The 26636-nt window shown below is 54.6% G+C and overlaps 1 protein-coding gene across 6 annotated transcripts in view; it reads left to right on the forward strand.

The window, feature by feature from the left end:
• The first annotated feature begins 688 nt into the window (after positions 1-688).
• Positions 689-26636, forward strand: part of MYO18A (myosin XVIIIA) — a 95357-nt gene continuing 69409 nt past the window's right edge. For 4 of the 6 annotated variants that reach the window (XM_035027679.1, XM_035027674.1, XM_035027675.1 and 1 more), the window contains exons 1-2: positions 689-787; positions 11502-12580. In XM_035027679.1, coding sequence (XP_034883570.1) covers positions 11582-12580 — 999 coding nt within the window. In that variant the 5' untranslated portion in view covers positions 689-787; positions 11502-11581. The remainder of the gene's footprint in view (positions 788-11501; positions 12581-26636) is intronic. The other 2 variants (XM_035027680.1, XM_035027682.1) reach the window with 1 other exon arrangement.

Raw genomic sequence — 26636 nt, forward strand, 5'->3', positions numbered from 1 at the left:
CTTGGTGAGAGCAGTTCACTGGATGTTTACAGGACCTGACAACCCGGGGCAGACCTCGTTCCAAAAAGCTTCTAAAAGGTGTTCATCTGAGCATTGTTTGACTCCTTTGGGGAGTGAGTGCCCCTGAGGGCTGTCTCCTGGGCCCTGGTACACCCCTCAGGCAGCCCCACTTGAGGCAGGGCTCTCTCAGACCAAGCTGCCACAAGCCCGTGTCCACCTTGGGGCGTACCTTCTGCCTGTATCACCTTGGACAGGCAGGCAGTGCCTGCTTTGGACTGAGCCATCTGGCACCATCCAGCAGCGCCCTGTGTCCGCCTTTGCAGAGCCACCCTGGGAAGATGTGACCAGCAAGACTCCAGTGCTTCCTCCGGACAGCACTGCCCTGGGCAGCACCCTCCTGGACACAGCCCACGGGGTCCAGTGCCGCCCCTGGAAGGAACCTGTTCTCTACAGGCGGGCCCAGCGCCTGCCCTGGGCGTGCCCAGCGGCCTCCGGCGCCCCGTGCACACAGGAGCTCCAGGCGGGGCCTCTCGGACGCGGACAGGGGGCTCGCGGAGCGGCGCCCGGTGCCCGCATGGCCCGTTCTGGACGCGCGCCCAGCGGCTGCCAGGAAGGCCGGGCGTTTATCCCCGGAGCCGCCAGCAGGGAGCTCCCTTTCGGCTCGGCGCGCGCGGCTGCGGGGGGCGGCGCTGCGCTGCGCCGCGCTGCGCTCCAGCCCGGACCGGGCCGGGGCCGCTGGATGCCGCGTCTCCGCTTCTGCTGCCTGCCGGGCGGGCTCCGGCGGCCGGTGAGCGCGGGGCGGCGAGGGCGGCCGCTCGGGGACGGCCCGGGCCCGGGGAGGCGGGGGGTGGGAGCCGCGGGGCGGGCTCGAGCCGGGAAGGCGGGCGGGCGGAGGGGCCCGCCGGCTCCTCCTCCCCCACTGTCCCCTGGAAGCGGCGGCCCGGACTCCCGGCTCCGGTCCCCGGCTGCGCGGCGGAGCTCGGCGCCCGGGAACGGGGGCCGACCGGGAGGGGCGGGGACGGGAGCTCTGGCCCCCTTTAACAGCTCGGGGGCGCGCGGAGGCAGGGCAGGGTGGCCCTCAGTTTGGGGGAGGGATTGAGGGCTTGGAGGAGCCCAGGTGGCCCCGAGCTGCGGAGTGGAGGCTGTAGCCTCTGGGATAGGGGGCTTCGCGGGGCCAGGCCCAGGCCCCCGCCCCCCAGACCGAGCGAGCGAGCGAGCGAGGCTCCGAGGAAAGCAGCGGGGACAGCGAGCACCTCGGCCGAGCCCTTTATCCCTCCCAGCGGCTTCACCCTTTCACTGCCAGGCCGACAGCGGGCTCCTCTCAAAGGAGCAGCTGCTAGACGGCTGGCAAAACAATGGAGACCCCGCTTCCCCGACCCCCTCCCCGGGCGCAGAAGATGGGGGTGAGTGAATGGTAGGCTTTGGGGATTAGGGAGTGCTGGCTGTCCCCTGTGACTGGCTGCTCACCTCACCTTTCCCTGCAAAGGGGTGGGGTGTGTGTGGGAAGGTCGGACGGCCTGCCCCAGGCCTCTGGGAGAGACTGCCCTGACGCCCCGCCCTGCTAACCTGTCATGCCAGTTGTTTCGCCAATGGGAAGGGGAGGTGGTAAGGTTAGCTGCTCCCCACCCCCGTGTTGGCGGGGGGAGGGGGGAGCGGGGTGCTGCTTGGTACCAAGCATGGTGAGGAGTGGGTCATGTTCCTGGCTGAGATAAGGCCTGCAGGGACATACCACACATTGGGGCTTTGTTGGGGGCAGGGAGGAGGGTTGGGGATGTCACCCTTTTGCAAGGCACATGTGTCCTGCTGATTAGTTAGAAAGGCTGCCAGCCAGAATGAACTGGGCTGGGGGGATGGATGGCGGTGGGGGAAGGCAGACAGTATGTTTTTTAAGTGGTAGTCCTTTTGCCTGGTCACTTGGCCAATGGGGCATGCGTTTGACAGTGTCCTTTTGGTTTGTGTTTGTGTAGAGAGGCCCGGGACAATGCTTCCTAGGAGGAGCCCTCCTGCCTAGAGCCTTCCTGCCCTCAAATGGACCCCCAAAATTATGGAATCGGATTCCCTCCCCCCCTTCACCTGGCCAATGATTAAGGCTGGTTTGTGTGCGCTCATTTGTCTTTTGGAATAACTGGCATGTCTCCCCCAAGGAGAGTGAACTGTCTGAAGTATGTATGCAGTGGGTCCATGCTGGAAGGGAGGGAAGTTCAAGTTAAGAGCGAGATCACCTTAGTGAGACATTGAACCCAAGGGGTCAGGCTGCCTTTCCATATGCTTATGAGATCTGGAGCCCTTTTCTTGGGCAGGTTGGTTTCCTGTTGTCATGGCAATGGGCCAGGCCTTGGCTAGCCTTCCCCACCCTTTTGGTTCAGAAGCTACTTTCTATTTGGGGATATTGAAAGTTGCTCTCCTGAGGTCTCTGGCTTCCTGACAGACCTCACTGGCTCTTTGTCAATGGCCTGCCACCTCCTCAGCTTCCCCTCTGCCCTTTTGTAATGGGGGCTTTCCAGGAAACATCCTCCTGGTTGCTGGACATGACTAATTATATATAGCCTCGGGTGGAGGTGTGCTTGTCCATTTGGGGTTGGGGACATTGGGATTGGGGCCTCAATTCCAGGAAGACGACGGGGGATGCTATTGTGTTGGAGGGTTAGGGCAATGAGAAGGGTCGCAGGTGGGGGTGGGAGGGATAGAATGCCGGTGGTCACTTCCTTTGAAAGCTTTGAACTTTGAACAGTTGATGACCTGGTGCCTGGCAGCTCTGAGTATCTAGTTTGTTTACGCTCCCCAGGCCTGGCTCAGGTGCCAGGGTGTGTGCCTGAGGGCTTCCTCGGGTGCCCCAGGCTCTCCTCAGAAGCCCTCACGGGGATTGTGCCCTTCCTGACTCCTGCGTGGTCCCTCAGCCTCACTCCCTGGCTGTCAGGGGCAGCCAGGCTATTGCCTGGAGCTCCCTTCACCGGCCCAGCTTGAGGCTGCTCTTTAAGGGGTGCTTGTGTCTTCAGAAATTGGGCCTGAAACCTCCGGGGTCCCCCAGAGGCAGGTCCCCAAAGGTGGACTGGGTGGGGCAGAACTGAAAGGGAGAATCCACCCTACTTGGGTGGAGCAGGGAGTTGCTGGAACTCAGGAAACCTTGATCCACACTTGGTGTGTCACAGGTCTCCAGAGCAGCAGGGCTGTTCTTGTTCCTTCAGACCCGAGATTTGTGCCCATCCAGACACCCCTCACCTGAAGTGGATGCCCTGGACTGGAACTCGATCATCCATGTGAGCTGGGTCCCGTTGGTGGCTCTGGGCCCCAGGCCTTGTCCCAGGCTTCTCTCAGGTGTAGTGGGTAAAGCTGAGGGGCTCTGGCCTGGTGTAGTTTAAAGGTTAGAGGGTGTGAGAGTGGTTCCCCCAGGACTGGGGCTGAGGGCTTGATGGAGCTTTGAAGTTCTACTTTGGGTCAGGCTCCTGGGTGCTTTAAGATCTGCTCACTCTGCACGTCACCCCCCATCACCCTTTGTCCCCTGAATTCAAGAGTGCAGTTGGAAGCTGGATTGGGAGGAGCGGGGAGCAGAACTGGAAAGCCTCCACTCCTCTCCCCACCTCACTTTCCTTGAGGTGGGAACTGTATGGCTTATAAATTATCCATATTCCCTTGATGGTTCAAATAGCTTACAGTCAGGCAGGAGTTTAAACCGTGGATTGAGGGTTTTTTTGTTTTTTTGTTTTTTTTAAAGATTTTATTTATTTGACAGAGAAAGACACAGCGAGAGAGGGAACACAAGCAGGGGGAGTAGGGGAGGGAGAAGCAGGCTTCCTGCGGGGTAGGGACCCCTATGAGGGGCTCCATCCCAGGACCCCGGGACCATTACCCAAGCCACAGGCAGACGCCCAATGACTGAGCCACCCAGGCGCCCTGTGGACTGAGGTTTTTAGAGGGCCCAGGGCCCTTTCTCTCTGCTAGGCACTTTACCATCACTTACAAGGGATAATTTTTATTATTCTCGGATATTCAGAGATGTTGGATAAGGGGCTCAAGGTCACACAGAAAGTCAGGGGCACAGCAGGATTAGAACCTGCAATTCAGAGTTGAGCAGAATACCTCTCCAGCAGAGGCAAGGGCTTGGGGCCAAGTCTGAACTCTCAGGTCCACGGAGGCCTAGAGAGGGGAGAGGACTTGCTCAAGGTCACACAGAAGGGGGGGCGGGCAGTATTGGCTGAGTTTAGCGCCCAGCCGGCTGCGGCAAACCCCAGCGCCGAGCCGAGGAGGTGCACATGGAAGAGCAGCAGAGCACCTGGCCGCGCCACTGGCACCTCTCCCGCTGTCGTTCCTCCCGGGCCCTGCGGGACCGCTGCGTTCCAGGGGAGACGGTATCGCGGCAGGAGGCGCCGCGGGTTCCGAGGGAGCGGGAGCCCGAGCCGGTGGGCGGGCGGGCCGGTTGATGTCATGTGAGAAGCGTGCAGTCGGAGCGAGCACACCTGGAGCCAGATAAGCTCCGTGTGACCTGGCAGTGAGTCACGGGGTGCTGCGGAGCTCTTAGCACGACCGGCCGGGAAGAGGCTCGGCGGCAGCGGCCAGTGTCACCCTGCGCCACTCGGTTGGGGGCGCCCGCCCCCGCCCCCTGGCCAGGGCGGGCCAGGTGCTGTGCGAGCCCGCCGGGTCGCCTTTGCAAGCCCTCCGTTATGGGGCCGACGCCGAAGAAAGGCCTCTGGGTTGTAGGAAACGGCCGCTTAGGGAGGTCAGAGGCCAAGGGAGAGAGACCGGCTCTCTTGGGAAAGTATTTCCTTTGTATTTATTTATGAGTGTGGTTTGGGAGTTGGGTGTGGGGGACTGACCCTTTAAAGTGTCCACCCACAGCAGCCAAGTCTGGGAGCCTTGTCTTGGGATTCCAACGTTATAGTTTCCATTTCCTGGGGTTTCTACTTTGCCAGCTGCAGGGTGACCCATTTAAATCTGTCCCCGCTTAAAGCCACAAGACACTAGTGAGATCTATTTTAACCAAGTCCCCCAAGTAACTGGAACTTTTCCGAGGCATGAGATGGCAAGCCTTGAACTTACCGTTGCAAACTTGGTTTATAGCCTTCATGCTAAATGGATTGTCAAGTCTTTCTTTTTTTCTTTTTAATCTTTAAAAATCGCAAAAGTAACATATGCTGGGAAAAGGTTTAATCCCTAGGAAGTCTATTAGATAAAAAGCTAAAGTGGTACTACCCCTGCTTGCCCCAACTCCACGAAAACCACAGATAAAATTTGGTAATGGATTATATATGGATATATATAAAATACATATTTATTATATATTTATAACATGTTACATGAATACCATTTAATATAAATATATTTTTTTCTGTAGGAAATAAAGAACATACAGAAAAGTAGAAGAAATATTATACATAACCCCACTATCTAAACCCCTAGGCCTAGATACACACACATACCCCCACCAGCTAAATATTCTCATTGTAAAAAGTTAGAACAATATAGATGAAACACAGATCTGCTATGACTCTTCTAAAATCCCTATCTCTTCCCCAAAGCATATATTTTTCTATGCATATGGAAATATTGCACATACATAATGTGCACGGATATATATGCACACATATACGTAGTTTAAAATATATATAATTATAAAAATTATATATTATTCGGCAACTTGGTTTTTTCACTTAACAATATAGTATTGAATCTTTCCAGGTCAGTATATACAAATCTCCTTCATTCTTTTTAATAACTGCCCAGTGCTATGATTTAGCTATTCCTCCAGTGACGGACCTTTATATTGGCAGAGTTTTGCAATCACAAACAGTGATGCAAAGATTAGCCATGTTTATTGTGTGAACATATCTGTCAAGGTCCTGTATGTGGAATTGCCTGGTCTAAGAATATGTACATTTAAATATTTTTATAGATATCACCAGCTTGCCCTCCTCACACCAATTTATACTCCCAACAACACACATGAGCTACCCTGCTTCCTATCTTCTATTTGATTGATGTTATTAATAATGGTAGTTTTTACTAAACTGCTAAGTGGACAAGAGTATACCTCTGTGTTCTTTCATGTGTCTGCGGATGACTGAGGCTGCATACCTGTTCTTGTCTGTTGGCCGTTCGTATTTCTGCAGCTAAGAATTGCCTGCATTTAGTCTTGGCAATAGCTACATGGGGCCTCTGAACTTGAACCAATATGATCTGGCCTGACCATGTGCTCACAGAATTGCCTTCACTTCTTTGGGTTGTACTTTGCATATACAAAGGTTCTCTCCAGCATTAAGATTTTATGTTTGGACTTATTTTAGTCACACTTGGGCTGAGGTACACACTTTGTGTACCGTATGCTGTCCACTGTCCCATTTAGATGGTAAGAATGTGCCCTGCTGCGATTGGGTACCATTCTTGAGGGCCTGCTCTGGGCTAGGTGTCATATGGAGGGCTTATAGACCAATTTCATTTAGTCCCATGCCTTATGTGGTAGGTGCTGTTATTATCCCCATTTTACAAATGGGGAAACAGAGGCACAGAGGTGTGAAGTGATTTTCCCAAGATTGCATAGCTATTACCTCGGATTTGGTCCTAGGTTTGCTACCTGACATCTGAAGCCAAAACTCTTTCATTAGTTTCATTTATCTTTATTTATTTAATTTATTTTTTTGAGGTGGGGGAGAGGCAGAGGGAGAGAGAGAACCTCAAGCAGGCTCCACACCCTGAGACATGACCTGGACACGGGGCTCCATCCCACAACCCTGAGATCATGACCTGAGCCAAAATCAAGAGTCAGACACTTATCCAACTGAACCACCCAGACATCAGCATATCTTGCCTCAAATACTTCAGTATATATATATCATTAACCAGACTTCAATATTTGTTTACAGTTCTTTTTTCTTTTGAGTGAATATTTCACACAATGAAATGCACAAATCGTATGTGCGCTATTTGATAACTGTTGACAAACGTATACACCTGTCAACCCAAATCCCTATCAAGATAATGTAATATGAACATCACTCCAGAAAGTTCCCTCATGCCCTTTTTCAGGCAATTCCCACCCCTACCCCCATCCTCACCATCCAGAGGTAATCAGTGTTCTGCTTTTTTTCACCATAGCTTAGTTTTATCTGTACACATCTTCCGTGGCTTACAGTGGCTTTGCCTCCTTCCTGCTAAACCCTCTTAACTTGAAAATACCATAAGTCGAAATGCATTTAATACATCTAACTTACCGAACATCATAGATCAGCCTAGCCTACCTTAAATGTGCTCAGAACACTAATATTAGCCTACGGTTGGGCAAAATCATCTAGCACAAAGCCCATTTTAGGATTAAGTATTGAATATCTCATGCAATTGATCGCACACTGTGCGTGCAGAAAGTGAAGACAGAATGGTATAGCATGGGTATAGAATGGCTGTAAGCGTATTGGTTGTTTACCCTTGTGATCGCGTGGCTTGCCGCCACTGCCTGGCTCATGGAGAGCCTCTTACTGCATATTGCTAGGTCAGGAAAAGATCCAAATTCAAAACGTGAAGTATGAGTTCTACTGAATGCAAATTGCTTTCACATATGCATATCATAAAGTCAAAAAAATGGTTAAGTTGAACCATTGTAAGGCAGGGACCGTCTGTACTAGAACTTCATATAAATAGTACCATACCAGTATGTGCTCTGTTGTCAAAGCCTTCTTTTGCTGTCACTTGACATAATGTTTTTGAGATTCATCCCTGTTGTGTGTATCAGTAGTTGCTTCCTTTTTCTTGCCGAGTAGTATTCCATTGTATGAGTATGTAAATTGTTTCTCCTGTTGATGAACTGATAGATGCATATTTGAGTCAAAAGGTCTTTGCCCTCAAGACGCTTTCTGTCTTAAAGTAATAAGGCATCTGAGTTGACCAAGTTGATTATACTTTGCTTTGATTTGGGGAGCAGCAGGGTCAAGATGATGTAGGTACATACCCTAATTTATATACATACCTTTCCTCCACGTACAATTAGGAAAGGCCTCCTGGAGTAGGGTGAGGGGAGAAAGGCAGAGACGGAGGTCAGATATCTGTAAGGTTCCCTTCGCTGGAGAGGGTAAGAGGTGAATGAATGAAGAGCCCAGAATGAAGAGTGGGAAGGTGCTGATGTCATCGCTGCTAGAGTCTTTGGACCTGAGGACAGGAGATGCTGAAAGGTCCAAGGTCTACAGGAAGGTGATGGAGCCCCGTGCCTGGCAGGGTGGGCTCTGAGGAGCAGAGGACAGCAACACCTGCATGGGGGTCTGACCCTGGACAGCGAAGTTGCAGGTGGCTCCAGACAGGTGGCACAGGAGAAAACCCAGGTCACAGCCAGGCAGTTGTAGGGATGACAGTGGGGAAGGGGTACCTTGTGAGCTGTGTGCATGACTTTGGCAGGACAGGGGTGCCAAGGGGAGGGCTGAAATGGACTCAGTCTCCAAAGGCTCCAGGGTTGGGATGAGAGGGGTAACTTTGGCAGAAAGTTAATAAATAACTTGTGTCCACAAGAGACTTAGATATTTGGAATTTTCGAGCTAGAAGAGCCCTAGATCCTCCAGTCCAACCTTGAGCAAAGTGACAGGCTCAAGGTCCCCTAGCGATTTGTTGGCAGATCCGGGCCTAGATGGTGGCCCCACTAACCTTGCCGGCAGTGGCTGCCCTCCTCCCCCATGCTGTTGCTCTAGCAGTAACCACGTGTGGTTCCTGCCCGCCTCAATGGCACTGAGGGGCAAGCCTTGGCCAAGACAGGGATTTCCATGAAATTACTTCTCAGGGACCTTTCCAGCCCAAAGATTCTAGAATTCTGGGGCCTGTTTTCCGTTGATACTGCTCAGATGTCTAGCCCCCGGCAAAGAGCCAGGATTGGGTAAGGATTGCAGAGTAAGAACTGAAGACCAAAAGAGGTGTCTTGGTGGGATAGTGTGGTAGGCAGTTGGATTCTCATGGTTGGGCTGAGGCTGAGGCCAAGAGCCTCAGTTGTCCCCTTCCAGTCGCCAGGGTGGGTTTCTTTCTTCATTTCCCACACAGCTGCCTTTGGAGCCAACTTCTAAATCAGCCCCCTTTTAAATATATATATATAGAGAGAGAGAGAGAGAAAATGCGAGCATGGGGGCAGGGTGGGTAGGGGGAGAGGAAGAGAGAGAATCTTAAGCAGACCCCATGTTGAGTCTGGAGCCAGGACTCCACCCCACAACCCTGAGATCATGACCTGAGCCACAATCAAGAGTCGGATGCTTAACCGACTGAGCCACCCAGGTGCCCCTAAATCAGCCTTTTAAGACAGTGCAGGAAGTGATGGGTGAGGGCAGTGACCACCAGAAGATCCCACGTCCTGGTATATGGTAGGTCTGTGCCACACCCCATCAGTATTCAGGAGGAGAGAGAGAGAGAGACTCCCTAGGTCAAAATAGAGCCCTGAAGAGAGGAGGCCTGCTGTCAGGTTCTCCCCCACCCCAAATCAGTCCAGACTCAGCTGGACAGGGCTGCCCCTGGCTTCGCACTTCTTGGACCCTAGATTTCCTGTCTTCCTACTCCCAGGTACTATGCTTGGAGCATTTTGAACCAAAAAGTTCAGAGGGAACTTTGTTTTACTAGGTAGAAATGGGTCAGAGGGGGCAAGGGGTGCCTGTTAGGTCCACAGGGAGCTAGTAACTGGGCCAGATTCCCCACTTCTTTGGATATGCTCTATAATTAAAGATTTCTCTAGAATTGCACTGCCCAGTTCAATAGCCAGTAGCTGTTGAATACTTGAAATGTAGTTAGTCTGAATTAAGATGTGCTCTGAGTATAAAAATCACACCGGATTTTGCAGACTTAATATGGAAAAGAGAATGTAAAATATGTCAATATTTTTCATGTAGATTACATGATAATATCTTGGATCTATTTATATGAAAGTATATCATTAAAGCTAATCTCACCTGTTTCTTTTTACCTTTTTTAGTGTGGCTGCTAGAAAATTTTAAATCACACCTATGACTTGAATTGTATTTCTGTGAAGAGCGCTACTCTAGGAAGGATACACTGATCTCTCAGGAGCCACGTGGGTCAGGGTGCTGGGCGAGGAGGAGGCAATTAGTCAGGGCCACCAGGACCCTTGGGAGTTCCTGGCCTTGATGTCTTCCTAGGCATTGTATCAGGGCCAGGGGTCCCTCTCAGTAGGTTGGGGAGCCTGGAGGGCCTTGTTTGGTCGTGGCGGTGGGGTACACAGACAGGAAAGTCCTCTCCAGGGCCTTGCAAAAGGTCATTGCTGGAAGGAGTGAGCTTGTTGGTCCTGTATCTCGAACTCAGAGGGGGAGGCCTTCTTAGAGAAAGAAGAAATTGCACTTAATTTCTAATTAGGTGGTATGGCCTACTTCTACTCCTTGTTCCCTGCTGGTTAGAACTTGTTCCCTGGCTTGAACTGCACCCCCACCGGGTCTTTCTCAGTCCTGTCCCGAAGCGGGTGCGCGCTGGGGTAGGAGTAGGCTGGCACCGTGGGTGCAGGTGCCCCGGACCTCCCTTGTCCCTCGGGCTGCCACAACTTTCTTCCCGAGGCTATATTTAGTTGTTGGTCTGGGGAAAAGGATATGAGTTTAGGATCCTGTTTATCCAGCAGACCCCACCCCCACCTCTCAGCTGTCTGTCCTCTGTTCAGTCTGGAACTTTCCCTTCCCTCCCTGCTTCACTTGGGGCGCCGAGGCCCCAGAGAGGAAACAGTATTTGCCGGCGCTGAGCCGTGGGACAACTAACATATACTTAATTTTCTGCGCCTTGTTTTCTCATTTGTAGAGATAATGACACTTGCCTTGCAGGGACGCTGTGGGGCGCAAACAAGAGTGTGGGTAACGCGCCTGGCAAGTGGAAATCACGAAAATGAGGGTTGGTGCCTTGAGGTCTTCTGTCAGGCAGTGGCTAAGGCTGCTTCTGTGTCCCTTTCCTTCTTCCTGTGTGTTGAATCTTTTTTTTTTTTTTATTTGACAGAGAGAGAGACAGCGAGAGAGGGAACACAAGCAGGGGGAGTGGGAGAGGGAGAAGCAGGCTTCCCGCCGAGCAGGGAGCCCGATGCGGGGCTCGATCCCAGGACCCTGGGACCATGACCTGAGCCGAAGGCAGAAGCTTACCGACTGAGCCACCCAGGCGCCCCCTCTGTGTTGAATCTAAGTCAGGCCCCAGGTCGGCTTGATGGCCCCCTCCTGCCAGGAGGTCAGAGCTCCTGGGAGCCACCGCGGTGGCCGCGTGGCCTGATAGCCACCTATCAGGGATGAAAGGCAATGACAGACTTTGGAGTCTGCGCTTTTACAACCTTATCGAAACCTCAAGTTTCCTTATTTGTAAAATGGGGGTAATCACAGACCTTCCCATTGCAGTGTTATGAGGATTAACTTAACAGAGACGGTGTTGTATCAAGCCGAGCACCGGGCACAGAGTAAGCCCCCTCTCAGTGAAGGGGAGCTGTGCTCATTAGTTAGCCTTGTCTGGACTGGAGACCCAGGAAGAGGCTCTGCTCGAATCATCTTTCTCTCTCTCTCTGCTTCTGTTTGCAGCAGCAAGGTGGGGTACGAGGGCCCTGTGCTAAGCACCCGTGATCCTCCGGGGGTGCCCCCCCCAAAAGCAGTACCCCACCATGTTTAACCTAATGAAGAAAGATAAGGACAAAGACGGTGGGCGGAAGGAGAAGAAGGAGAAGAAGGAGAAGAAGGAGCGGATGTCAGCAGCGGAGCTGCGGAGCCTGGAGGAGATGAGCCTGCGTCGCGGATTCTTCAATCTGAACCGCGCCTCCAAGCGTGAGTCCAAGACACGCCTGGAAATCTCCAACCCCATCCCCATCAAGGTGGCCAGTGGCTCCGACCTGCACCTGACCGACATCGACTCCGACAGCAACAGGGGCAGTGTCATCCTGGACTCGGGCCACCTGAGCACCGCCAGCTCCAGCGATGACCTCAAGGGCGAGGAAGGCAGCTTCCGCGGCTCCGTGCTGCAGCGGGCAGCCAAGTTCGGCTCCCTGGCCAAGCAGAACTCACAGATGATTGTCAAACGCTTCTCCTTCTCCCAGCGGAGCCGGGATGAGAGCGCCTCAGAAACCTCCACCCCCTCCGAGCACTCTGCGGCCCCATCCCCGCAGGTGGAGGTGAGGACTCTCGAGGGACAGCTGGTGCAGCATCCTGGCTCAGGCCTCCCTCGGCCAGGGCCCCGCTCCCGAGTCCCTGAGCTGGTGACTAAAAGGTTCCCGGCTGACCTGCGCTTGCCCCCCGTGGTGCCCTTGCCGCCGCCCGCCCTCCGGGAGCTGGAGCTGCAGCGGAGGCCCACTGGAGACTTCGGCTTCTCCCTGCGCCGCACGACCATGCTGGATCGGGGCCCCGAGGGCCAGGTCTACCGGAGGGTGGTTCACTTCGCTGAGCCCGGCGCAGGCACCAAGGACCTGGCCCTGGGGCTGGTGCCGGGTGACCGTCTGGTGGAGATTAACGGGCACAACGTGGAGAGCAAGTCCAGGGATGAGATCGTGGAGATGATCCGGCAGTCTGGGGACAGCGTGCGGCTCAAGGTGCAACCCATTCCAGAGCTCAGCGAGCTGAGCCGGAGCTGGTTGCGGAGTGGCGACGGACCCCGCAGGGAACCAGCTGATGTGAGTGTCCCCCTGGGCAGCTGGGCGGGAGCAGTGATTGGGAATTGTGCTTGGGTAGATGAAAGCAGTACCCGGGAGCAGTGAAGTCACGCCACTCCTTGGCCCCAGGGACAACTGGCCTGGCCTGCTGGGAGGAGCGACCTTAGCATGGGGTGGTCCATGGTGAAACAGGCTTCAGGATACAAGGGTGAAGGGTTTGGGCACCATGTTTCCCGAGCCCTAAATCAGGGCACGGAGGCTCACGCTTGCCACTTCAGATGAGAGACAGTCTGGACTACTAGTCTAGCCCGGCATCTGGACTAAACTAGAGAATCGCCATGTTATTTAGGCATTAGGCTTGAAAGAAAAAGATAAATTATTTCAAATCAGGGCTGTCATGGAACATCTGGGCTGTGCAGCTGTTTTGCTAGCTCTTGGGTAAGATGACTTCAGACCTCCTCTTGTCCTTGAATGAGGAGTTGAATAGGAGGTAAGGTTGCAGAGATAAGCAGAGGCCGGATCATGGAGGACCTTGTAAGTCACGATAGGGGTTTAGATTTTTGTCCCAGTGAAACGGGACCATTGTAGGGTTTGAAGCGGGGGAATGACTGGACCTGATTTATACAGATCACCTGGGCTCTAAGAGTCTTTATTACCTCTCCTGGGGGAAGAAAACACCTGGAAACGTAACATATCTAGCCTACAGAAATAGTAAGAACTGACTGTCCCTGAGACCCCAGCTGTTATCCTGCCCACACAAAACGGCAGTGGAAGGGGTGACATAGGGGCAGAAAAGGTTTAGATTCTATGTATGAGAGGGTCTCCAGGGGATCAGTGATCTCTAACCCCAGGGGTCTTTTGATAGGGTGGCACCGTATCAGTTTGGAATGTTCCACCTGGAGACAGAACATGAAGGACAGGCTGGCCTCTGGCCATCCCTATCTCCTAGCTGCGGGTTTTAGGATTGTGGCGATCTGACCCAGTGCACAGCCTGGCCAGCACCTTTCAGCGCTAAGTGGCTGGCCAGATGTGTCAAAGTCAGAAGTGGGAGGAAATGCTAAGGAAGCAGGCAGAGTCCTGGTGCTAGCTTTCTCCCCGGGAGGGGAAGTGGATGCTCAGATGGTGGCTCAGCCTAGCGGCATGGAGGGCCCGGAGGGCCTGGGAGCGTCAGGGTCAGAGTCTGGCAGGAAGCACTGGCGGTGGGTTCCAGACCTTCCTTTACCCTGAGCCCGGTGGAGGTCAGGCAGTTTTGCTAGTCAGGAAGGGGTAGTGAGTGGGAGGGAGCCTGGTGTGGAATCCAGGGCAGGACCTGGACTCATTTATTCCAGAAACTCACATAGAGCACCTACTGCGTGTCAGTCACTGGAGTAGACTGAGCTCAGGGAACCACGGTGTGGAGGGAGTGGTCTTTATCTCAGAGCCAAAGCCCCATACGATGTTGCCATGTCTGTCTACTTCTCCCAAGCTAATGTTATTTTTAACAGATGGAATTTTCTTCTTCAAGAATGAATCCCCTGGGGGGGTTGTTGCCAGCTCCCTGCTGAACCACAGCACAGGCCTCTGGGGGACCCTGGGCCTGGCATCCCAGATGCTATTTCGTTTTCTCTTTATAGCCTAGGGATCATCCTGGCATCTCATATTTCTCAGCCACTCTCCCTTGCCCACGGGCTGCTGCCCCTCCCTCCCTGGGGAAGGGGATGGTTCAGCTTTGGAGGCGCTGGTAGAGTCCACGTTCCAGCTAGAGCTGGTATCCCTGAGATGCTGGCTTGTTTTAGCCCCCGTGGGGCAAGCCCAGCGGTGCCCAGAGGACTTCTTCCCCAGGCTGATGCCTAGGGGATCTGGCAGGGGACACACAGCAAGCTCCATCCTCATGAGTCTCCAAGAGCCATCTGAGAGAACAGTGAGAAGCATAGGGCTGCGGAAGCCCCGCATCTTTTCCTCCCTGGCAGGTGGCAGGGACTCAGGCCACAGCAGAGAGGAGCAAAGTGGGCCCCGCATCCTGGCCTCCTGGGACAGACCCGAGGCTGGTGTGGGAGCGCTGCGGCCTCTACCACAGCTCTCTTCCTCCATCTCCTCCTCTTCCTCCCACTCCCACTCCGGCTTCTTTTCTTGGCAGCAGTTCTCAGCTCAGTTCCATGCCAAGAAGAGTCTTTCCACTTCCTCGAGGCTCCTGGGCGGGGTACCCTGACAACTCTGGCCCCACAAGGACGGCTCCTGGCGGCCACCCTGCCCATCAGGTCATCCATCAACTGTGTCCACACATTGTCTGTCCCCAGGGAGCTCTGAGGGAACCGGCTGGCCATCTCTTCTCTCGGCACACGGATGGAGACCAGGCCTCATGGCTCCTTTCCATGGCCTGTTCAGAAGGCCCCAGGGAGAGACAGCCCCTCGCGTTTCCTTCTTACATGATGCACGTCCAGAATGCGTGGCTCACACCTTCATGTGTCCCTGTAGCTGCTGGCAAGATTCCGCTGGGAGTAGGGGTGAGCCACAGTAGGAGGATAGACATGGAGCCCCAATAGAAATTGGGAGAAGCAGCTCTTCTTCCGCTATCTTCTATTCCACTCCACTCATTAAACAGACATTTGTTGAGCACCAACTGTGTGCTAGATCCTGGGAGCCAGCAGTGAGCAGGACATAGCCCCGGCCCCTGGGAACTCATAGTCTAGCGGAAGAGATAGTCAAGTAGCAGATGACAGTGCCGTTTGAGGAGCTCCCCCACAGGGGCCAGTATGGGGTCCCAGGGAACACAGAGGAGGGACTGGAAGTCCAGCCTTGGGAGTGATCACAGGGAGAGCTGCTGTCCGGGTGGGAGATGAATGCAGGGGAGGCAGGAGGAAGGGGAAGGCTGTGAGAGACACAGACCAAGACCGGGAGGTTGGAGAGAGAATGACACATTGTGGGGGTGGGGGCGGGTAAGGCTGGGGGGACAGTGCGTGGGGAATGAGGATTGAGAGAAGCAGCAGAAGAGGCCAGCAGGGGACAGGTCACGAAGGCCCTTGTGAGCCAGCCTAAGGAATGTGAACTTCAACCAAAGGGCAAGAAGCTGTTTAATCAGGGAGTGATAGGAACAGATTTTAGAAAATCTCTCTGGCTGCTCGTGGGGAATGCTTCTGGGTGTAGCAAGGGCGGCCGTGGGGAAAATAGTGAGGGCCCTGTCATTGTCATCCTAGTGGAATGGAGGCCCGCACTTGAGTACAGCAGTGGAGATGGAGAGAGATTTCAGACGTGACTGACTGGTGTGGGGGATGGAGGAGAGGAGAGCCAAGTGGGATGTCAGCTTTGGAGGAAGATGCTAAGTTCCTTCCTTGGCTCCTCAGGGAAAGTGTTTTAGGGTATTTGGTTTTGGATCAGTTACTCTTAAATTGTCTAAAGGCAAAGCGTTCCCTGAGTCTGATGAGATGAAAGGGGGTGTTGGTACAGACGAGGATCTTAAAACCCCAGTTGGATCAAAATTCCTTTCTCCTGCGCCATGAATCTGAGTGGGAAAGTCAAGGGCCCACTGAGAAGGACAAGGGCCTGGGAGAGAAGAGAGCCAGTCCCTTCCATTTGTATCCTCAGCGGGCCCATCACAGGGAGTAAGGGTGTAGGATGTTTCTGCTAAGCTCAGAAAAGCCCACCTGCTAACCCCCGGCTGATGTGGTTGTCCCCCTGCCACCAAGAGCTAGCCTGCAGGGGAGCTCTGCCCAGAAAGCTCTGTTTCCCTGAGTTTCCGAAGTTATTGTGGGAGGGGTGAGGTGGGGGTTTCCAGGAAGGCACCCACCCCCTGCCAGTCAGGCCTGCTTCCTCGGGCTCTATGTGGAGCTGTCAGGCCTTTCCCGGAGATCTGTGATACAGTTTCTTCTCCCTTTGGCCGTGGGGTTTGTACTCAAAGGCTCTAGGGCTATGAGGTTCCTTAAGAGGTTGTCATCTCTGTGTAAACCACCTTTCGTAGATTTCGGTAGGTAGTCAATGCCTAGGATGATGATTAGTACATTTCCCTCTGCCCCGTCTCTAAAGGCATCCAGGGAAGGTAATTTTGCTGCTTCCTTAATTAACCCACCCCGATGTGCTTTCCCATCGTTGCTCCTGGTAAGGTTTTCTTTCCAAGGAGAACTCGCGATGCTTTTTTTCCGACCCTTTCCCTGTAGCCCTGTCCTCAGAGACAGCCAGGAAGACCTGGCATGCTGGGCGCTCCCTAGCTTTTCCCAGCATCTCAGGCCCGCAGATGGGACACCAGTGGCCTGAAAGGAGACCGGCGGGTTGGGGTTGCCTGCATCTGGGAGAAGAGCGGGGGCCCCTATGCCAGGAAGCCCTAGACCCCTGGACAGAAGCTGTATGAGCCTCACCAACCTCGTTCCCGGGCCCCTGGGGACTTTCAGGAGTAGGATCTGCGGGATACCAAGGAGAGACAGAAAATTGGCCTGTTCCAGGTCTGCCAGGCCAGCTTCTGAGCAATGGGCTTCCCCTGGGGCTTCTGGTGATGGTGGAGCTGCTGGGTGCTGCCTGGGTTCAGTGTTCTAGAACACCTCTGTTCCTAATGGTACTTCCAATAATCCTCGGAGGGGGTTTTTGGGTTTTGTTTGTTTGAAACAGAAAATTCTTACTTCATGTTTTCCAAAGCTTTAGGCACTTCTGACATCAGTCTCACCGTGTGAGATCTTTGACCTGGGGGCTCAGGGTAGAACCCAAACTCAGTTCTTTTGGTGATGAGGTGGCCAGTGGGGAGGTGTTGGGGGTGTGAGAGCTGGTGGGTGAAAGGTCTTTGGGAGCATTTTGGGGGTTATCTATCCTGGATTAGTGGGGTGCATGGGACCAGCAGGATAGCATGGTGGACAGAGTCATTTCTATTCCGCTAGGTCTCCCTTCTCTGTCCTCAGTGGCACATTCTGCCTTCTTCCCGATGAGCTGCTAGACGGACGGCAGCCCCAGAGTGCCCTGGCCGCCCAGTCTGTGGGTGGTGGGCACGGTGCCCAGGCCACATTGAGCTGGGTGTGGGTACATGTCATGGTCATTGGTTGTTTTCGCAGGCATTGCTTGGAGCCCTGGTGTGGGGGCAGGGCCTTGGTTTGAGGTGGCCTGCACTGGCCCCTTCCTGCTCCGGAGAGGCCCCCCCGGGGCCCACCCTGCTACCCCTGGCCACCCCCTCCTCTGCTCCCTTCTAATCTCTTATTTACGTTGCAATGGTTCTGGAAAATACCAGATATGCAAACACCCAGACTGGGGGTGGGTGAGGAGTGGGGTGAAGGGGGGTGTGTGGCGGGTGGGAGCACAAGTATTTTAAAAATGCTGCAGATCTCTACAGTGTTTCCCAGAAACCACAAGCACGCGGTCCGCCTGCCAGCAGCGCTCCCCGCCACCCCAACACCGCGGAGCTGCTGGGGCTGGAGGTGGAGAGCTGCATCGGTGGGGGTGGGCGCTGGCGACCCGGCTGGGGAGCCCCCTCCCCGGCCCCCGGGGCTGCCTGGCGCCTCCATTGTCAGTCCTGGGCAGCGGGTATGGATGTGCCCCAGGCTTCCAGCAGCACTGGGGGCGCCCACCGTGCCAGACAGCCGCTGGGAAGGAGTGGGGTCTTCATGGCTCCCCACCTCCTGCCGTGCAGTTTGCTGGTGGTGGGGGGTGGGGGAGACCAGCTCAGAGTCCAGCGTGCTGTTTGGCAGCCGCTTCTGTTCTGTTAAATACAGGGGACAGTGTCAGCAAAGCTTATTTTTTCAGTTGTTGGCTCCAGTTTGGTTGGGAAGCTATTTCCTCTGACCTGGGTCCCCACTCTGGCTGCCTTAGTCTCCCGCCATAGGTTTCTCAGAATCAGGGCATGACAGTCTCCCCTGGCAAGGCTCAGCCCGGCCGCTTCGCAGGACTCTGGGGTGGGGAAGCAGGTAGGGTGTTTGTCCCAGGGCGGCGCATAGCACATGCATGGCTCCCTAGGTGGTGGTTAATTGATCCGGTAAAGATTCAGCTGAATGGGGGCGCCTGGGTGGCTCAGTCGTTAAGCGTCTGCCTTCGGCTCAGGTCATGATCCCAGGGTCCTGGGATCCAGCCCCGCATCGGGCTCCCTGCTCCACGGGAAGCCTGCTTCTCCCTCTCCCACTCCCCCTGCTGTGTTCCCTCTCTCACTGTCTCTCTCTCTGTCAAATAAATTAATTAAAAAAAAAAAAAGATTCAGCTCAACAGAAATGCCTTGGGGGCAGGGCATGGGAGCTGACAGCCAGGGTGAGGATCATGACTAGCGTTCACTCTACGGTAGGCACTGCTCTAGCTGTTTGACACATACTAACTCATTTAATGTGCCCAACAACCCTTTGAAATAGGTAGTGCAATAGTCTACCGGATCACGGAGAGGTTAAGGGTAAGTCTCTGGCCGAAGGTTTCAAGGTTATTTAAAGTTACTTGTCAGGAGTTGAATTTGGGGCATCAGCTCCTTGCCCTCCAGGAGTGCGCTGTATAAGGTAGGGGAACGCAGTATCTGGGTACCCTTGTAAACCCACTGGCCGGCCCATGGCCTATGTCCTATCAGCCTCTCCTCCAGAAGGGGAAGGGAAGCGAAGAGTGACTCTTGTTCTGTGGATGGTGAGCAACAGAAGGGTGTGTCGGCTGCTCTTTCTGTCCACAAGATTAACCAGAGGAAGCGAGCCCACGTGGCAGCAGGTGGGATTTAATCGGATGGGAGCCGGGAGAGGGACTGGGAAGCATGGCTGAGGAAAGCCTTAGGAAAAGAAGCAGCATCTGTCTTGGCAGTGTTTGGGGGTGGTCCCTTGGGGGTGGTGCAGGGGCACACACTTTGCCCCTTACTCATCTCTCCTACTAGACCCTGGGGGGCGAGGATGGTGCCCCTGGCCTGTTTGGCCCTTACCGACACGCTCGTACGGACCTCTGCAGTACTTGGGGTGGCAGGATCCCCAGAGAGTCACCTCTGACTGAGAATATGTCCTCTTCTGTCGCATGGGGGCTGCACATTCTTTTTTTTTTTTTTTTTAAGATTTTATTTATTTATTTATGTGACAGCAAGAGAGGGAACACAAGCAGGGGGAGTGGGAGAGGGAGAAGCAGGCTTCCTGCTGAGCAGGGAGCCCAACGCGGGGCTCGATCCCAGGACCCCGGGATCATGACCCGAGTCGCAAGCAGACACTTAACGACTGAGGCACCCAGGCGCCCCGGGGCTGCACGTTCTTGCTTCCTAGTGCACACTGTGGGGAGAAGGTGAGGAGCACTGGCCTGGCGGAGGGCCTCGCAGGTAGTGGGTGTGCAACGAAGAGTTCTCATTGGCTTCTACCATTGAGTCCCTGCTGTTCCTTATGTCTGTCATGCTTTTCCTTGCGTATCCTCATGCCCTCATACACATTGGCCCAGTTTGAATGTGCTTCCTCAGGGAAGCCTTCCCTGACCCTCTGAGTTGTCACCTCCTTGTCTTTCATAACAGTCATTAAGGCTGTCGTTAATTAGTTATCTTATTTCTCCAGCGCTGAAGGGCTTCGTGATAGTTGTTGGATGTTTGTTGAAGGAAAGAAGATGGTTTTCTGCTCAGGAACTGGTTTCCCATTCTCTCTGCATGGTTTTCCTCATTTACCTCAGTTTTGGTTCCTAGAACCCTCCCCCTCCCCGACTCAACTAGGTGACTTGTCTGCAGTACCTATCCCACCTTCATCCCTGGACCCTGCTTCATCTGTCCTTGGGCACTCAGCATCCCCCACAGGAATGGAGGAGACATGGGCTCTAGGCATCCAGGAGCAGGTCGTGGGATGGCCTGCCTCCTGGCCCCGCACTGGCGTCTTTGGGAAGGCCCCGGGCTTGGGTGAGAAGCAGATTTGGGGTTATACGGGGGTCACACAGTGTGTAGCCCAGGGGACCTGGGAGCAATGTGCTTGTTGTCCTGGCCGCAGGTCTCTGAGGGAGGAGGATGTGGCCCAGCAGGGCTCACGGCTCCCTCTTTCCTTCGGTTGCTTTCCTGCTCTGCCTGCGTGCTGGAATGTCAGCAGGCTGGGAATTTTCACAGCAAAGATTTTTCCCAGTCAGAGCAATGGATTCCAGCTGGAGCCCGGGGACAGCTCCCACATGGGCAGCGGCTGCCAGAGAGGGCCAGGGTACTTGCTAGGGCACCCCAACTGCTCTGCTGTTGGGGCCGAGGCCCCACTCCCATCCTCCATGGGAAATGCAAATATCTGTCTCTCCACTGGGTCAGGCAGAACCTGGGCTTCAGGAGCTGTGGAGCTCAGGAGAGGCAGTGGGAGGCCTTGGGCACCAGAAACTCCCCCTCAGTGAGGAAAGAACATGGCTGGCCATATCCCACAAGCTTCCCTTCCTCCCCCGGTGAGTGAGTCAGGAAGGAGAGCTGCCTTGGATTCCATCTTCAGGTGGGGCTGTGGCTGCCAGACCCAGGTTCTCTGGCCTGTGGGGGCCACCCAGCCTTGGCAGGAGGTGGCCCTGCTGACTGTGTCACCCTTATCTGTCCCCTTTCAGTGGGCCCCATAATGCCTCCAGGGCCTGGTTCCCTCTCTTAGTGACCCTTCCGGCCTCTGTGCCCTTTGCCCCTTGATCTCAGTTCTGCTGGCCCCTCCCTTCCACTCCCATTTCTGCAAGGAGCTGACTCACTTCCTCTCTCCCTCCCCAGCTTCTCTCACTGTCAGGCCCTATGGCGTACAGGGTACCCACAGGGAGGGGAGATTTCTCATAGGGTGCTTCCTAGGCTCTTTTTCCTGGCAGTAAGACTGAGGCTGCCCCTGGCTCTGGGCAGAAGAAGGCTGGGAGATGGGGGTGGGGGGAGGGGGGCATGACTCTGGGCTGTAGGAAGGCCGGATGTGAATGGCCCTGGAGCCTTGGCACAATCGAGGTGGGATGTCAGGAAGCCTTGAAGAGCACCTGCCCCATGTCACCCTGTGGGCTCGGTTCTGTGGAGGAGAAAGGCTGAAGATGCCATCCCTGTGACCAGGAGGCCTGTGCTTTCTCTAGAACAGAAGACATCTGCAAAGAGATAGGTCTCAGCCCAGGATGGCATGGGCTAGAGGCCAAGCAGTGACGGCGCTGTCAGGCAGCATGAGACAGTCATGACTCTCTGTGACACCCAGTTTCATGCCCAGCCCCATCTCACCATGGAGAAAGTGTCTGCAGATTCCGGTGGCGCCTTCCAGGGAGAGGGTGAGGAGCAGGGTCTGACACTGTCTCCCAGCTGGTTTTTCCTGCTGGGAGCCCTCGTCCTGCCTCTCCCGGCCTGCGCCTCTCTCATCCATGGACTGGTCTGGTTGTGGAGCCCATTGCAGAAGCTGGCTTAGAACAGTGGAAGGTTTCCTCCTGGCATTGTCTAGCTTGCCATCCTTGGAGCCTTCTAGACTGGGGACGCCTGAGGGCCTGGCACTTTAGGCACTGGGGACCTAGCTTGTGCTGGGCCTGGCACAGCCTGGGATCCTCCCCTGCAGGGGGCCTCGGTCGCCTAAAGGGCACAGACACCGGGTAAGGTCGAGTCCCCAACTCACTTGGCCATGCATCAAGTTCAATAGACACTGAAAGGAAACTGGGCCTGCCTGAGGAGCCCGGGGGACTGTTGTGGGCTGTCTTCCTAGAATCAAGCGACCAGCAAACATTCCTGTTTCCCTTAGCATGGGCGGCCTGCCGTGATCCTGCTTCTGGCCTCAGGATTTCTGGACCATGACGGGTGTTTCTTGTTTAAATGAGGTTGGGGGTGGCAGGCTGGAATAAGGCCTAGGCGTGGCGACGTTGAGGGGTACCCACCCGCCTGACCACCCCACCCAGAATACTCTCACCCTCTCTGGCAGGAGGTGCACCACCCCCTACAGGCACGCAGGTGCCTGTCTGCGTTCCTCTTCTAGAGCTTCTTTATTGCTCCCTGCCACCACCCCCGTCACTACCTGGCCTTGCCCTATGGCGCAGAACCAGGCTCTGTGACAGGACACGCAATTTGGAAATGGCTTGGGACACACACACACACACACCCTGCAAAATTTAGCCTGGGTGTCTTTTTCTCCCAGACGCTTCCAAAGCATTTCTGCCACCAGCTTCGAATCCTTCTAACTGGCCTTCCCCTTCTCTGTGCAGACCAGAGGACTTGGTGTCCGGGGCAGGGCATGGCAGAATTTTCTGGCTCCCATCAAGGCCTCAACACACCGGTTTTCAGGTCTCTCTGAAAGAGGGACCCATGCTATAAAGGGTCCCCTCTCTCCCTCCCTACTCATTCTCTTCAAAAATCCGAAAACTGCAGATCTTATTGTTGCTATAGGAACAGATGCTTGGCAAATATGAAGTTGGATGGAAGGGCTGGTTTTGGCTGTAGGAACTGCTTTCAGCTCATTCGGGGAGGAGAAGGAGGCAGGCAGCACAGGCAGAAGGGCCCACAGATGGGAAGATGCAGATGATGATGTATATGTTGGTAGTACACTGGGGTATATTGGGTACAACATGGACATTGGAGCTGGACCCCTGGGTTCAAATCCTGACTCTGCTACTTACTATCTGTGTGACCTTGGGCAAATGATTTAATTTCTCTGTGCCTCACTTTCCTCCTCTGTAAAATAATAATAATACTTTATTATAAGGTTGTTTTAAGGATTAAATGAATCAATACCCATAAATCACTTAGAATAGCGTTATCCTCATCATTAATCTGTCTGTAAGGTGCTGGGAGGTACTTGGTGCCCGGGAGCTTGATGGGCCATCTGCCCAGGAATGCCACAGGCCTGTTACTGACTCAGCTCTGCTGCTGGGGGCGGGGGGGCGGGGGGGCGGGAGGGGGGCGGTGCAGGGCACTTTACTCTTGTCCCCAGAATGGTGCTTTTACCCAAAGGGCCCTCCAGGTGAAGACAGGGAAATAAGACCCAGATTGGTCCCCACGTTTACTCAGGGCCACATGACAGGCTCAGAGTTTGTCCAAACTAGTTTGTAGTTCGATGCATCTTTAAAATTGTGCTCCTTTTCCCATGACTGCCTCCAGTCAGATTCTTGGCCGATGCCAACAACCTTGGAATACCAGGCTTCTTTCTACCCATTTGTTTTCCAGTGGAACAGACTTCTGCACTTTTTGGTGGTCTCTCTAAAACAGCATTTTGTTTCTTCATGCCTGTCTTGCTTCTGGATTAGGGTGAAGCAGGAACTGAGGCCAGAATGCGAGGCACAGAACAGAGAGGCAGCCCCGACCGTGCCCGTTCCTGGGTCTGTTCTCTGCTCCTTCATCACACATATGAGCTCACCCAAACACTCCCACTTGGATTTTCTAAGTACTGTGGCAAAACCTTTCATATGAAGCACCCTGTGGGAGACTGGTAGCTGTCAGATCCATGTCCTTCCTGTTCCCTTGTTCCTCCATGGATCCAGGGCTGGGGGAGCTTGTTTGGGCCTCTCTAGCATGGCGAGCACACCCGGAAGTCCTTTCTCCACCATGTCCTCCTCCCCCTCTTCCTCATTTGGTTCCTCCAGAGAGTGACGCAGGGAGGTGGCCAGTTACGGTCCCCATTGCCCCATGGGCAGAACTCCTGGCATGCTGCTCAGAACGAGGCTTTGTTGGCCTTATTTGCCCTTGACAGTTCAGGGTTCTGCTGGGACGTCTTTCTCTGAGAGCCCTAACATCAGATGAGTCCGGCATCGAGTGGTGTGGGGAAGCCCTCAGGCCACTACATTCCAGATGTCTTACCCATGCATGGTCCAGAGACGCTGCAGAAACAAGGAACGATTGTGTGGCACTAAGGGGCTTTCTCCCAGGCCTGGGATGCCTTGGAGTGAGGGCTGGCTTCCATTCAGCTTTGCCTTTTAAGCCCCTCTGCATCTGGCTTCTGCTCCCTGGCTAGTTGTTAAATTGTGGCTTAGTGGTGGCCCCCTTCCCCACTTCTTTCTGAGGCCTAGGGTTCAAGGCAAGGCACAGGGGGACAGGAGCCTCGACAGACTCTGGGGCAGGGGGTGGGAGAGAACAGCAGGGGGTCAGGGGCAACACCTGAGGGAGTCTTCGGCAAGGATGACCAGGACAAGCTGAAAAGGGGACTCTCTAGATCAGACCTGTCCGATAGGACACTCGGCCAAGACGGAAATGTTCCAGTCTGTGCTTTCCAACTTGGTAGCCATTTAGCCATATGTGGCTACTGAGCACCTAACATGTGGCTGGCATGACTGAGGACCTGAACCTTTAAAAAAAAAATTTCTTTTGTTTGAATTTAATCAGAAGTATTCCCATTGTTTCGATTTAACTTAAATTTAAGTAGCCACACATGGCTAGTGCTTACCGCATTGAACAGTGCAGCGCCAGATGGCTCTCGGAAAAAAAATGGTGGGGTGCTCTTGAAGGCTTCTCTCCTCTTGCAGTCCCCCTGGTGAGGCTGGGGATGGTGGCATTTTCCCTTCCTCTCAAGAAGGAAGGCTTGTCCTCTCTGGCAATTTCTACGCTTCACCAACTCTGGAATCCTGATGCCCCAGGGCCGACAGGTCCCTGGCTATGTGCCTCCACAACTGGGGCAGCGCTTCCCCACCTTGCCAAGCATGTTTTCTGCCCAGCCTTGTAACACAGGTGCTCACACGCCCCAGTGGATTTGGCCAAGGCTGTTAATGTGGAGGTGGTAGGTTGGTAGGAAAAGGAGAAGCTTTTGCTTCACCCTTCCTACTGCTATGGAGATTGAGTTTGAGCTTTATTTTTAAAGGGTTCTAGAAACAGGCCCAGTCAGGGCCTCCAGAGGTGAACACACAGATCCTCAAATGTGTATTGAGTGTCCAGTGTTTGGAGGAACCCGAGGCTTGTCTAAAGCAGCCTCCCTGACTCTGAAAATAAGCACCACAGGTTTCCAGTTCTCACACCCGGGAACACCTTACTGTTGTTTTATTTAAATTCGTGTGGCTGACCCTTAAACTAGCTGTCCTTTTTTTTTTCTTCTCTGGAAATAGAAGAGTTGTCGTTTATGTGAAAAAGAGAACAATAGTTCATTATGCTTATTCTCTCATGTCTGCCAGAGGGGGTTGGGGATGGGAATATTGTGTATGTGGTACATTTGGTAGACTCAGAAGTGAACCAAGTCGGGGTGGGATTTGGGCAGGGGTCTGGAGGATTTTGCCAAGGCCGGCCCTTGGCTCTGGGCCTTGTGGGAGCTTGGCGAAGCAGAGGCAGTTTGGAAATCCCCAGGGGCCACGAGGAAATCCCCCGCAGCTGAGAGTCCTCGGGGAGCAGCAGACCTACTGGAGTGGTCTCTGCAGGCAGCCAGGATCTGACTCTGAGGGGACAGACTCCTAGTCTTAGCAGAGAGGACGAGCCCAGATGTCACCACTTGGCTCTGTGCCCCTGAGATGTTGTGGTGTCACCAGGCTCTGAGCAAACCCTTGAGTGCGCTAAGGCGGGGGCTGGGGGGAGTGCCGAGCCCTAAGCCTCAGTGATAGTGGGGGCAGTGATCTGGGGCGCCCCCCTTCCCCCGACTTTCCTAGACTGCTAGTCCCAGACCTCCTCCCAGCACACAGGTTCCAAGCGTCCCCGAGTCTTCTGTTTATTCAGTTATTCATTCACTCATCCCTTTTATTCCATCAATAAGCATTTATTGAGTGCCCACTATATGCAGGGGCTGTCTGGGGTTGGGGGGAAGGAGCGGTGATTAAAACAAAGGCGGCGCCGAGCTCAGCGCTGCCCCTTCTCGCCGTACCCTTCCAGGATAAAGCGAGAGGCCATCTTGCCGCGGCAGCCCCCTTGGTCTCGAGCTCCCGGGGGACGCCTCTTGGGGGCGTGGCCTGGACGCCAGCCCTCGGAGGTGAAATCCCGCGGCTTCGGCGGCCGGGGCGGGCGAGAAGGGGGCGGCCGCCCTCTGCCGGGCTCCGGAGGCGCTGCAGGGCGGGTGCGTCCTGTCCTCCGGGCGCACTGCGCCTGTGCGGGAGCTGGCCCCTCCCCGGCTCCGCCCCTGCGTCAGCCGGTGGTGGGCCGGGCCCGGAAGCGCGGCCGGGGCTCCGGCCTGGGGCTGACCCGGCTCCCACCCGCCGAGACCGCCGGCTCCCACGGGCCACGGCCGTCGATCGCTTCGGGGACAGGAATGTCTGGGCCCAGCCCTGGGCTTGCACTTTTCATCACCCCCCTGAAACGACGCATGCCCCCTAACTTCCCTAAATAAGGACTTCTATTAATGACATTTTATACATT

This window comes from Mirounga leonina, unplaced genomic scaffold (assembly GCF_011800145.1).
Source record: "Mirounga leonina isolate KUSES-001 unplaced genomic scaffold, KU_Mleo_1.0 Mir_200, whole genome shotgun sequence".
Taxonomy (NCBI): domain Eukaryota; kingdom Metazoa; phylum Chordata; class Mammalia; order Carnivora; family Phocidae; genus Mirounga; species Mirounga leonina.